Source organism: Rhincodon typus, chromosome 30, assembly GCF_021869965.1.
Source record: "Rhincodon typus isolate 14 chromosome 30, sRhiTyp1.1, whole genome shotgun sequence".
Lineage (NCBI taxonomy): Eukaryota > Metazoa > Chordata > Chondrichthyes > Orectolobiformes > Rhincodontidae > Rhincodon > Rhincodon typus.
Window position 1 is genome coordinate 4,590,676 of NC_063361.1, and position 13,607 is coordinate 4,604,282.

Consider the following 13,607-nt stretch of genomic DNA (forward strand, 5'->3'; position numbering starts at 1 on the left):
CAGTGTGGAGGTTAAATCAGCATATTTTGTGGCTAGAGGTTTAGATTACATGGAAAGATTAAAAGCAACCCTCCAGCAGCATGTGGTTTGCTGATTGAATATAAAAGCTAGAAAAAATGCCAAGTTGCAAAAATGTATGTTGGTTATTCCATGATATAGAAATGGAACATATGATATACAACTCATCCTGATCAACGTGCTGCTAATGGATTGGCTAACTATAGTTAGTGGCCCTGCTATGCCAAGTCCTTTTAACCCGGAGTGCACATGTTCTACTTATTTGAGGAGTAGACCTAATCCCAATGAGTTGCATTCAATGTACAGTGGTTATGTAACATTCCATCTTCAGGGAAAACTAGCAAGGCTCAACTGTTAATTGAAACCTCCTGTTACACTGAAACACATTAACAAAAATAAGATAAATACAGTAATACCTTCAACAGTGCTCAGATGCCAATGTCAGAATTCCAAATTGGGAAAAAAAAAGCTTTCCAGAGGTATTTTTGCTTGGTAAATGACACAGAATCCTGCTCTAAGCATCAGTTTGTTATAAGACAAGGTTCTAAGATGATCACATGAGAGTGGAACGATCCTAAGAAGGATTGCCCTGTGGACAGTGAGCCTGTCGTAGTAAGAATAGCAGTCCTCAGGATTTTGCATAGCAGTTGCTAGCAATTGTTTATGTTCATCTTGAAGATTGTGTAATATTTGTTCTGCATTTCAACGTATCTTTCATGTCTGACAGGATTACAGAGAATTTAAACTTCATTACATAAATTTCAAAAATTACCATTAATGAAAGTTAGGCAGTTGTGTTTCATTTAATTTGAAGTGTTAACCATTTATAAATAGGTACAGTATTTTCATACAGTAAATTGTACAGATCACAATCTGTAAATCAAAAATAAAAACAGAAGCATTCGTTTATTTTTTTGTTTTGTTTTGCACTAACTCACAGCCCACATGTACAGACAATATTACTCTGCTCAGCAAGCAATACAGCAAAGAGAAATCTCTATCCAAAATATGGAAGGGGCCGCAGCCCAGAGCGACCTGGATACAATATCACAACCTTCTGTAATTATTAATCAGTACTGGAACAAAACATGCAGTTTATAATATACAGAGAAAAATTCTTTACATCAAAAGTTAGGGGGAGAGAGAGAGAGAGAAAGAGAGAGAGAGGGATGAGTCGAAAGACAGAGACACAACAGAAAACCAAAGACTTTTATACAGTTTCCCAGCTGGTGTCTCACTGTGTACAGATGCCTTCTTGGAGCATTATTAACAGTACAGAGAAAATAAAAGAATCCATGAATCCACACAGAAATGACATGGTACAATTTAATTTTCTGTAATTACATTCAAATGTTTAGTATTCTGTTCAATCATTTTCAAGGGGAGAAAAAAGTACCTACATGCATCCCTGCCGCAGCTGTTTCTGTATCTATTTACTTAAAAAAAAATTGCACTCCTCAGTAAGAAGGAAATTAATTTATACTATACGTTGTTTCTGTTTTGATTGAATCCAAATAGATGAAAAGACCAGGCTGTTTTAGATCTGAAGTGTGCTATCTACCTGGAGTGTTAATCACCATTAAAAGTTTGATAATCTTAACTGCAAGTATACCTAACTATATTCAAAATTAGAATGAAGGTGTACATGTACATTTCAATAAACAACATTCTGAAACTTCATAGAGCTCATGATAATTCTGATAAAGGTCTAATAATTGATATCCATGGACTATGTATTGCACCTTGCCCCAATATTTTAATTTCCTCCCTAAACTCTACGATGAACGTGGGAAAATAAGCCAGTCCAAATATCAAATACTGAACTGTGCAATGATGAGATAGAAAGAGAGGGAAGCAACTGATGATCAGTAAGATATCTGCAGATATGTATTTACTAAATTACATTTCAAATCATGGCACTTTTGAAACAGTAAATTCCTGAAGTAGCTTTCCAACACTGCATATTACAAGGTTTAACCAGTTTCTCCACGGTGATTTATTGATATATTTTAAGACATATTGTTGGTCTATATAGACTTGATTTTACAACTCCCTCCCCCTGATGGACCCCGACCCCTTTTTCTTGTGCTAGGATAAAGGTTGCTGCGCTTTCATATGGATTAGGTTTCTATTTTGTTTAAAAACCAATAACTGCGTGGTAAGTACACTGAATTTACTTTGTGTGCACTTGCATTTTATAAACAAAGGTTAAAGTATTAATGCCTCAATTTGTTTCAGTTAAAGAGGGAGCTTCAGAACATCATTGGAGTAATTAGAAGGATGTTTGTTGCTGAGGGTGACAGTTTCTCTTTATATCAGGAGCTGTAAGTAACTTTAATGCCAAGCGTCATAAATTAAATTTATGAGTAAATTATAGCCATATATAGCAGCAATTTAGTGTTCTGTAAATACGCCAGAAAGTAAATTTAACACACTTATAAAATGGTCCTTCAGTTGAGGGGCAATTCCCATTGCTCCATTGGCATTAGGAGTGCATTATTCACACTGGCCACAAGTTGGACTACCAAAAGTAACAACTATTTCTTCAGCACGAACTGCAAGACTCAGTAACACGTGTAAATGTGTGCCTTCATAACAAAAGTATGTAGTTTTTAACTGGTCTGCGTAGAGTTAGCTAGATATTGACATCGAGTGTAGGGAGTTGCAGTGATATTGGGTGAGTTAGCAAGTTCCTGGCACTTTCAAAGCTGCAGGCTGGAGGAAACATTCAATCAACACAACTTAACTCCACATTAGGTTTTAATTTGTTGAACTGTGGCATGGTCAAGATTAATTCAGGATATAAACCAAACCGTGCGGTTAATTATGCATTTTGTCACATAGAGTCAAGATAAACAATACAACTGTTTTCTATGTTGCTCCTTCTGCATTGGTACACTCTACAATGGTAATTTTGCAAAAGGATTTCTGGCCTCTGGTGCTGGTAATTATCAATTACTTCAACACTTCATGTGGAACTGCATATGTAGATGCTTATGCTAGACTCCGTGTGGCTCATGGAGTCTGTCCATCTGTAGCATCTATCTTCCTGGCAGCTTTGGGAGGCTCTTCTCTTCCTGTTTCTCCTCACTAACCCTTGCAAATCAAGTTTCTTCTATCTAGAGTTCAATGGAAGCTGCAGACAGCAAATCCAAATACTCGTCCTTAATATTTAGCTGTGCTGTTCTAATCTAGATTCATAAACAAGATAGTGTGTAATCAGCATACTTTACATGCCATCTTTTATCAATAGAATGGTAGGTTTCAACTACTGGATTCTACATTATAAAAATATTATAGGCATATGGCAGAAGACTGATTTTTGTATGTATTTAGATAGCATGTACCATTTCAATTTTACACACAACATATACATGGTGAAAGTGAGAGTTAAGTTGTGCACTGTTGAAGTTTCCAAGGAAGAGCATTTGAGGGATACTGGATTAATGCCCGACACTGTGACATTTATTTACAGCAAATCATTTGTGCTAAAAATTTAGTATTTTGCTTCTTCTTTTTCTGTGAAATACACTAAGAGTTACAACTGTTTATCTCCTACTGAGAACACTAGTCACGATTATCATTCCACTATATAAAGGTTAACGATAAAGTGCACTCATATACAGGAAATGCGGATGACAAACTTTCAGTGTAAGAATTCTGTGAAATAATGTGCTGCTGTACTTAAGGAACTGCACATCGTGGGTTTTTTTGCCTATCCTTGTGCAAATGCTAAAATGACCTCATATAACTTTGTTAAGCTGAACTGCATTTAGGGGACATTTCCAAATATGAATAGAATTACATGACAGTGAAGTAGACACAACTGAGACACAACATCACAAATGAAGTCAGCAACTGACCAATTCATGTGATCAGAAAAGGAAACTGAGAAATGGAAGGCAGTGAATAAAAGGTATGAGTGATAAAAATGAGTGTTCAAAAGTATGAGTAATAAAGGGAGAGAAAATGGTGCATCGTGGAACAGTGTTGATAGAGTGAATTCCTGATGTTCATTAGGTAGAGTGAAGTTGTGGCAAGCAGAGTGAAACATTTCACATTGGGAAGACCTGGAGAAGCAAGAAAGGAATGAACTTCATTCCACAGTAACTGTGGTTCAGTTTTCAAATCAGGATATCAAGAGCTCCACACTCTGAACAATACAGAAACAAGAGGAAGGGGTAAGGAGGTAACTGAAAAAATAATCATGCAAAATAAAATCAGAAACAAATTCAGGGATGTTAATTGGAAAAAATTGACCCAGTTTAATACACTATTAAACATCTATGGTATTTCCAGATTTAAAGAACAATGGACCAAACAGGACTAGTTTTGTTCTGTTCTAACCAGATAGTGAAATTTCTAGTTTGGGACCCTAAATTGTACAAAGAAAGTGGAATTTCTGAAACAAATAGAGGAGAAGAAAGATTCAGAAGTGAATGGGGAGCTTTTTGATCAGGGCAATCAAATCTGACTAAGAATTACTGCTAAATATATTTTAAAATAACACAGGTTACCAATATGACAGTCATGTTTAACAGGCATGGTGTTTCTTCTTATCAGGATGGCACATTTCAACTCATCAAATCATTTGCTAACAAAATTTCACTATATTAGGAATACAAATTGCCAAGGTCTACAGAACATTTCTCAAAAGTGTTTGTTGCAACTTTTAAAAACAGTTATTTTATATTAGAAATGTTAAGGCAATTATGCTTCCAGTTGCTGAATGGCAGAAGTGAGGTGTGAATTGTGAAAGTGTTCCAGTGTTGACATTAAAATTATAAAGAAATTTCTGTACGAGTGCCTGGTTTTCTTTTCAAGAGAGATGTGACAGAACACTGCAGTTAATGCAAGAGATGGAGAAGCCAGCCAATAAAAATGGAAAGTAGCCTGGTAACATTCCCCCACTCGTGGTGAGATAGCACCGAAAAACCCAGAAAAAAAAAGGTGTCATTGCCCTTTCTCCAGAGTTTCTGTGGCTCTTCTGTTAAAGAAAAGCCAAAGGAGTGGGAGAATGCCAGTGGAAAATTAGCTCCCATATTCTTTGCTTTGGGAATGTCCCCTTCTATTCATAAATTTAACAATAGTTGCACCTGGTTTAAAATAAAGTTTTTTTTAAAAAATTACCTGATGTAAGTTGACTTAACTTAAAATACTCTTAAATATTAACAACTACAGATTGGTAGAGAGCAAAACTTCATACAACATTTACAGTATTAAACAGAATAACCTCGCAGCTGAAGCAAACACTCACTGTGTATCGTTGAAGGTAAATTAGTCCTGATCCCATGCTAGTGCAGAGAACTGATTTCAAGATAAAATGCAGATTGGTGTCTGAGGTTCTGGAAACGTACCAACAGTTCAGTGTAATACACGCATTACATATAAATCATAGTAAACTGATTACAAGCTGTACAAACACAGCAGTATCTTTGAAAATAAATGTCATTATCTGCACCTTATTGTAACTTGTGTCAGACTTCTTTAAAAAGCCTAAATAAAATTACTCATAATATGTTAACCTTCCTATGTAAAATAAAAACAAACTGATCTGATGCATTAGGCTAAACATTCATCACTTGAGCATTCATACTTTGATATTCATATCACCTTTTTCGTTCCTGACATTTAAACTTTTGTACAATAGTTAGAAAAGTTAGAAACTACTCATAATTAAGCAACGGAATGGAACTGAACCCACTATTGGTTTCTTTTCTGGCTTATTTCATATGTAAGTGGAAGCAGCTTCATTGTACAGTGCACTGTGTGGCTACATGTGCAAGGAGTTTAATTGCAAACCTGCTCACAACATGGGATTTAGAATCTAGAGAATTCCCTTTATACATTTGATTCTACGAATGGTCTCTTTGGTTTTAAAGGTGACGTTGGCCCTGGTCGCGAGTCTCTGGAGAGCTGCCGATATATGCTGTCCTGGTATGCTTGGGCAACAGGCAACGTTCTAGCCACCTTCACATCTGGGTATGAGGGAGCCTGACTAACCCTCTCCAAAATCTCTGCCCGGGATCCATTGGTCAGCTTCCCATGGGAGACACATAAATCGTCGTCTATCAGATGGCCATTTTGGGCGTTGTTAGTCTTATTGAAGAAAGCAATATTACTAACTGGGGGTGGACTATAGGAACCAGACTGGGGGGACATTCCTCCAGAGGAGGTGGGGCTGGTGATGACAGTGTCAACAGATGACACAGCCCACGTCCGGCTCTGCTGGTGCATGTGAGTGTATTGCTGTGTCCGTGCTGTTTTATCTATTATCCCCATGAAAGGCGTGGTCCTGGAACGACCAGAATCTCCAGGGTAACCCTGTGTGGGAGAGATGGGGGACTGTTCTTCACAAGATCGGCTCTCATAAGAGGGCTTGAGTGGAATCTCCATCTGTTGGATGGATGCAGAAGGACGGAATGAAGACACAATATTGGAGCTAGAAGAAAGGCTGCTGTTGGAGGGGGAGAAACGAAGGCCAGTGCTTTGAGAATGGAGCAATGGTCGAGGTGTTGGTGGGTGAGGTTTAATTTCAGGAGGATTCACTGTGAGTGCCCTCCTGATCATGTGAGATACATCTGGAGATGCAATCTGGCTGGACGGTACAGAAGACCTTTCTAATTCATGCTTGGAGTGGGAAACAGGATAATATGAAGCAGACTGACTGCGACCAATTTGAGGGGTTTGGCCATACCTCATCCCTCCTCGGAAGGCAGAAGAGGGTCTTTGGTTGTGATCCTCTTTAGTCATTACAGCTCCTGGATGCTGGCAAACATTGCTTATTGCACCGGCACTTAGACTGGCTTGTACATGCTGGACAGGTCTACTGTCAGCCACCACTCCACCCATTACAGGCTGGTAAACCAAGCGACTTTGAGTAGGAGCCATATCAACTGAAGACGATTGAAGTTTAGTGCTCATGGAATGGGGCCCCTGATTATAGGACCCGCCAAGTATAACAGCACTTGAATGTACTGCAGAGCTCGGCTGATTAGTGCGTACAATTTGGGCCTTGGCTGGCTGTAATCTAAGCCCTTGTTGGGGTAAACCTGCTGGTGGCTGAGATAACTGATAGGGTCTTTGGGCCATTTTGGATAAAGGAGACTTTGGCCTACCAGGAAGCTGACCTATGGTAGGTTCTTGTTGATACCGAACTGGTGAGCCAGACTGAGGCCTATATATACTCATACTATCAGCAGGAGGACTGGATCTGTACTGTGGGGCTCTACGCAATGGTGAAGGAGGGGGACTAGACTGATATTCTTTGCTTTGTCCACCCACTGGGGGTGGGCTAAAACGATACGAAGACCCCTGATGAGCAGGGGAGGTAGGCGGAGGGCTAGGCCGATAATGAGAATTCTGGTGAGTAGGCGAAAGCGATGGTGACGTGGACTGGTAGCCCTGCCGAGTCGGGGAGGAGACCGAAGTGGCTGGTCTGTAGTCAAAAACCTGGTGGGAGTTGAGAGGCGAGCTGGATCTGTAGCTGGGCTCACGGTGTGCTGGGGAAGAAGGTGGACTCTGGATGACTGGCAGTCCTTGGCTAGATCTCGCTTCTGTCTGTAGGCCAACAGAGACATTGTCCAACTCCTGCTCCAAATATTCTTCATCATATAATTCATGTATAGAGTCTACATCTTCTCGTTGAGTCTGTTGCTGTTGTTGTTGTTGGGCATACTGCATTTGCTGACCATACTGCATTTGTCTGAATTCTTCTTCTATTCGTATCAACAAACGTTGTATTTCACGGTTATTTGGGCAAAGTTTCACAGCTTCGTGCAAATCTTCCAGAGCAGCTGGAAATTGCCTGTACAAAAGAGAAAAGTGTATGTAATAAATATGCTCCTACTTTAAAGACGTTATTCAACAATTGAAAGTTACCTTCAATCATTCCTAGCAGTTAGCCCTCAAAGGCCAAAAAGTAACATACTGACTTTCGAGGGAACCTGCATCATCTGTCAAACCTTCCAGGGATTTTCCCGAGTCCTATGTTTCTGGAGTTAACCTTATATTATCCTATGTTATACAAACTTTCGGTCAACCAATTGCCTGGGTTCCCATAACTGACCAGACGCCACTTGGGCATTTCTTTACACCAGCTTTTATTTAAGCATATGCAAGGAGCTATTTCCACTAGGTGGCAAACAACCTCTCTGAACAATACATTACATCAGTTTTCATACCTTTGTGCTATCTTAAGAGTAGTTTACATATACCAATAAAAGTTTACACTTGTTTTAGGTTATTGATATCCAATTACAATTAGTGGTTCTGGTTACTTCATTCGTCTCATTATTGACTTCAACCAATTACTGCATCTATACTCTTACAATATTCAATCACTAACGAAAACACATTTCCACTTTTAGACTATCCAAGCATATCCTTGATCATTATCTTGAACACCAACTTGTAACCTCCTTATGGTTATCAGTGCTCCTCTTTGTCCATTGTATTCAGCAGTTTCACAATCTGTCACTGTCAGTATTTTCCCATACATTCCTATACTCTTAATAAGTATAACAGGCAAAAAAAAACAAGTTATGTCAAGTCAGGAAGAGAACAACTGAGTTACCAAGGAGCTTGTTATGTGGATTTAGCAAATTTTCAAAACAGGAAGACCACACCTATATTAAGTAATCAATACTCATTCAAACTCAACACACAGACAGAATATATGAATTAGGACCAGAAATAGATCACATGCATTCCCTTGAATCTGCTCCACCACTCATTATCATGGCTGATGTTCTGCCTCAGTTCAGATAACTTCCGGAGACAGCGAAGATCTGCCCAGCTCAGCCTTAAACACAATGATTGATGGAGCACCTACATCCTCCCAGGAAGACAACTCAAAAGATTCGCAACTCTTTGAACCAGTTCACTAGTTGGTAATAGCTATTAATTTGCAATATATTATAGGTTACTTTCAGACTGAAGGTAAATAGGGGAAATATTTACAGGTTAAAAACTGAAAAACCAGTAGGAATTTTTAAAAATCAACTTAAGAACCTAGTAAATAAAAGAGATGCAGGGCCAGGCAATGTGTTGAACCTGCATGATGTGGGTGCTTGTGGACCCCATTGTGGTTAATAGTGACCACATCTGAAGCAAGTGTTGGTTGCTTGAAGGAACTCCAACTCAGAGTTGATGAGCTTTCAACACTGACACATCCAGGAGGGGGAGAACTACCTGGATGCTTGGTTTCAGAAAGCAGTCACATCCCTTAAATTAACTAATACCAGATTGACTAATGCTGATGCCTTCTTAGCGCAGTAAGCAGCGTGTCAGTCTCATAATCTGAAGGACATGAGTTCAATCCTCAGAGAAGACAAACTTGAGAGTCAGTGGCTTTTAATCAGGTGAGGCAATGGCCTAGTAGTATTGTCACTGGACTGTTAGTCCAGAGATCCAGATAACATTCTGGGAATGCGGGCTTGAACCCTGCCATGGCAGATGGTGGAATTTGAATTCAATAAAAATATCTGGAATTAAGAATCTAAAGATGACCATGAGTCTATTGTTGATTGTTGGACAAACCCATCTGGTTCACTAATGTCATTTAGGAAACTGTCATCCTTGCCTGGTCTGGCCTACATGTGACTCCAAACCCACAGTAATGTGGTTGACTCTGAACTGCCCTCTGGGCAATTAGGGATTGGTAATAAATGTTGCCTAGCCAGCAATGCCCTCATCTCATTAATGAATAAAGAAAAAAAACTGACTCAAATACGATCAGTGGTCAGAGATGGGGTGGTGTGATGACTAGCAAGGCATGTCGAGGGTTCCAGGAGGTAGTGCTGGAGAAGATGCCGCCCATGAGCTTATCTAACAGCTTTGAGATTCTAGATTCCTGTGTACAAGAGTGGGAGCTGGAGGGAGGATAAGTAAACAGAACATAGTATGATGGGAGCCATTCAACAGGAGGGAGACAATGTGTTGTAATCGGGTTTAGTATTGTCAGGGAAATAGCCGCTGTTTTCTGTGGCTGAGATCAGGAGTTCTGACGACTGTGTTGCCCTCCTGGTGCCTGAGTTCAGGATATTTCATCTGGCTGCAGAGAAGCTTGGACTAGAAGGGGAATAATCCAGTTGTCATGACCCACGTCGAATAGAATAGAATAGAATCCCAATAGTGTGGAAACAGGCCCCTCGACCCAACAAGTCCACACCGAACCACAAAGCATCCCATCCAGACTCACCCCACCTAAGCTACATATCCCTGAACACTACAGGCAATTTAACATGGCCAATCCACCTAGCCTGCACATCTTTGGACTGTGGGAGGAAACTGGAGCACCCGGAGGAAACCCACACAGACACGGGGAGAATGTGCAAACTCTACAGAGAGTCGCCTGAGGGTGGAATCGAACCCAGGTCCCTGGCGCTGAGAGGCAGCAGTGCTAACCACTGAGTCACCATGCCGCCTTGTGGGTACCAACAATATAAGTAGAAGGAAGAAACAGGTTCTCCAGAGGGATATCAGCAGGTAGGGACTATATTAAAAGGCAGAACCAAAAAGATAACAATCTTCGGATTACTAACTGAGCCATGAGATAATTGGCACAGGGTCAACAAGATTAAAAAGGTAAACGCGTAGCTCAAAAGATTGGCGTGGGAGAAACAAGTTCAAATTCAGAGGACATTGGAAGATGATGTAAGAGGAGGGCAAGCTAGCTGGTAATATAAAAGAAGATTGGAAGCATTTTATTTTAGACATATAAAAGGTAAGGAAGAGGCAAGGATGTACAATGAGCCACTTAAAAATGAGGCTGGAGAAGTAGCATTGGGGAACAAAGAAATGGCAGAAACTTGAATGGGTACTTTGTATCATTCTTCAAGATGGAAGACATCAGAAGCATACCAGAACTTTGAGAGAGTCAGGGGACAGAGGTGAGTGAAGTGGCCATCACCAAGGTGGTGCTGGGGAAGCTGAAGGGTCTGAGAATGGATAAATCACCTGGACCAGAGTTCTGAAGGAGAAAGCTGAGGAGAATGCAGAGGCATTAATGGTGATCTTTCAGGGATTACTGGAGTCAGGAAGAGTCCCTTCTTTAACAGGGGATTTACATTAGCTATATTCCAGCTCTCTGGGAGAGAGGCAGAAGATGGGATGCTATAGGCTGGTTAGCCAAACCTTGGCTGTTGGTAAGATTTTAAAGTCCATTATTAAGGATGAGATAACAAACTACTTGGAGGCGAATGGCAAAACAGGGCTGAATAAGCATGGCTTCAACGGAAGTCATGCCTCACAAATTTGTTATGAGTAGGTAACAAGCAAGTTAGACAAAGGAGAGCCAGTGGATGTGATCGATTTGGATTTCCAGAAGGCCTTTGACAAGGTTCTGCAAAGGAGGCTGCTAAATAAGTGCCTAAATAAGTGTCAGGGGCAAAGTACTGGCATGGATAGAGGATTGGCTGGCTGGCAGAAGATGGGGGGGGATAAAAGGGTCCTTACAGGATGGCAACTGGTAACTAATGGAGTTCTGCAGGGGTCAGTATTGGGATCATAATTATTGATATTATACCTTAATGATCTGGACATGGAACTGAAAAGTTTGCAGATGATACAAAGATAGGTGGAAGGACAGGTAGTGTTGAGGAGGTGGGGAGGCTGCAGAAGGACTTGGTAGGACTAGGACCGTGGGCAACAAGGGACAGATAGAATACAAATGTGAGAAAGTGTGAGATTATTCACTCTAGTAGGAAGAATGAAAGGTGTAGACCATTTTCTAAATGGGGACAGGCTTCAGAAATCTAAGCACAAAGACTTAGGAATCTTAATTCAGGATTCTCTGAAGGTTAACATGTACGTTCGGTTGGCAGTTAGGGAGGCAAATGCAATGTTGGCATCCATTTTGAGAGGGCAAGAACAAAAGAGTAGTAATGTACTGCTGAGGCTGCAAAGGCTCTATTCCGTCTACATTTGAAATATTGTGAGCAGTTTTGGGCCCTGTATCTAAGGAAGGACATGCTGGTGTTGAAGGGGGTCAACAGGAGGTTTACAGAATGATCCCAGGGATGAAAGGTTTATGATAAGAGGAGCAGATGAAGTCTCTGGGGTCTGTACTTGAAGGAGTTTAGAAGGATGAGGAGGAATCTCAGTATGGAATACTGACAGGCCTGGATAGAGTGGACATGGTGAAGATGTTTCCACCAGTAGGAGATACCAGGACCTGAGGGCACAGCCTCAGAATGCAGGGACGACCTTTTAGAAATGAGATGAGGAGAAATTTCTTCAGCCAGAGGGTGATTAATCTGTGGAACTCATTGTCATAGAGGGCCATGGAGGCCAAGTGAATGAGTGTATTTAAGACAGAGATAGATAAGTTCTTGATTAGTAAAGGCATCAAGAGGGTTACAGGGAGAAGGCAGGAGAATGGGTTTGAGAAACATATCAGCCATGATTGAATGGTGGAGCAGACTCCATGGGCTGAATGGCCTAATTCTGCTCTTACATCTTATGGATATATAACATCTGCCAGCATGTTACTTGTCAGAACATGAATATTAATGAGTTAATAGATGCTGCCAGACCTGTTTAGTTTCTCTTGCATTTCTGTTTGTTTGTTTCAGATCTCCAACATCTGCAGTTCTTTGTTTTGTTTTAATTGCTCCTTTGGGGAGGCTATAGAAATGATTAATTAGAATGCTGCAGAAGTTGCAGGGTTATTTTACGCGAGTAGGAGAGAGAAGCCAACTTGTTCTCCCCTATGAGCAGCTTGGCTACAGGAGATTTAATGAAGGTGCTTAAAATCGTAACAACTTTAGATAGAACAAATAAAGTTTCCAGTTATTGAACGCAAGAGCCAAATGATGCCAATCAGAGGTGACTGGCAAAGAAGCCAGAGGTTAGGACATTAGCAAACCCCTCCTCATGCAATATTGCATTGGATTGCAAATACAGATTCAATAGCCAGCCAGGAAAATTGGATAAATAATTGAAGCAGCAAAAATTACAATGACGCGGGGAGAAAGGGGCAATGGGATTAACGAGGTCTTCAAAAGAGCTTGCACAATCTTAATGCTATCACAATTCTGCCTGTTTGTAATCTAAACTGCCACTCACATGACCTGTCTATACCTCTCTGCAAACTTGTTCTGTCACACAGCTTTGTACCTTGGCAAACACAGAGACATTATTACCCTTGGTCCCTTCATCCAAGTCATTAAAATACATTATCAGTAACTGAATGCCCAGCAATGATCCATGTGGCACACTTGAAAATTTCTCACTTATCTCTCAAATTTGCTTCTTGTTTGATAACCAAACCTCTATCCATATTAATGGATATTCCCCAGTTCCATGCACCTTTCTCTTGCAAATTAACCTTTTGTGTGATAACTCAATCTAGTAGAAATCGAATAGAGAATGAACCAAATCACTTAAGAATATAGGAGTTTCTGGAAGCAGAAAACAGTGAAATTAACGTTATTCTGAGCGCTCAGGTCTGGGTTTTCCACATGGTGAAAAAAAGTGCGCTCTAGCCTTTCCTGATGTGTCTTGCTCAACATGGAAGTCACTACAGAGAGAGAGAGAGTGTGTGTGTGTGTGTGTGTGTGTGTGTGTGTGTGTGTGTGTGTGTGTGT

The 13,607-nt window shown here is 40.5% G+C and overlaps 1 protein-coding gene across 6 annotated transcripts in view; it reads right to left on the reverse strand.

The window, feature by feature from the left end:
- Positions 1-835: 835 nt before the first annotated feature.
- Positions 836-13,607, reverse strand: part of tanc2a (tetratricopeptide repeat, ankyrin repeat and coiled-coil containing 2a) — a 754,278-nt gene continuing 741,506 nt past the window's right edge. For all 6 annotated transcript variants that reach the window (XM_048614640.1, XM_048614638.1, XM_048614637.1 and 3 more), the window contains one exon: positions 836-7,825. In XM_048614640.1, coding sequence (XP_048470597.1) covers positions 5,860-7,825 — 1,966 coding nt within the window. In that variant the 3' untranslated portion in view covers positions 836-5,859. The remainder of the gene's footprint in view (positions 7,826-13,607) is intronic.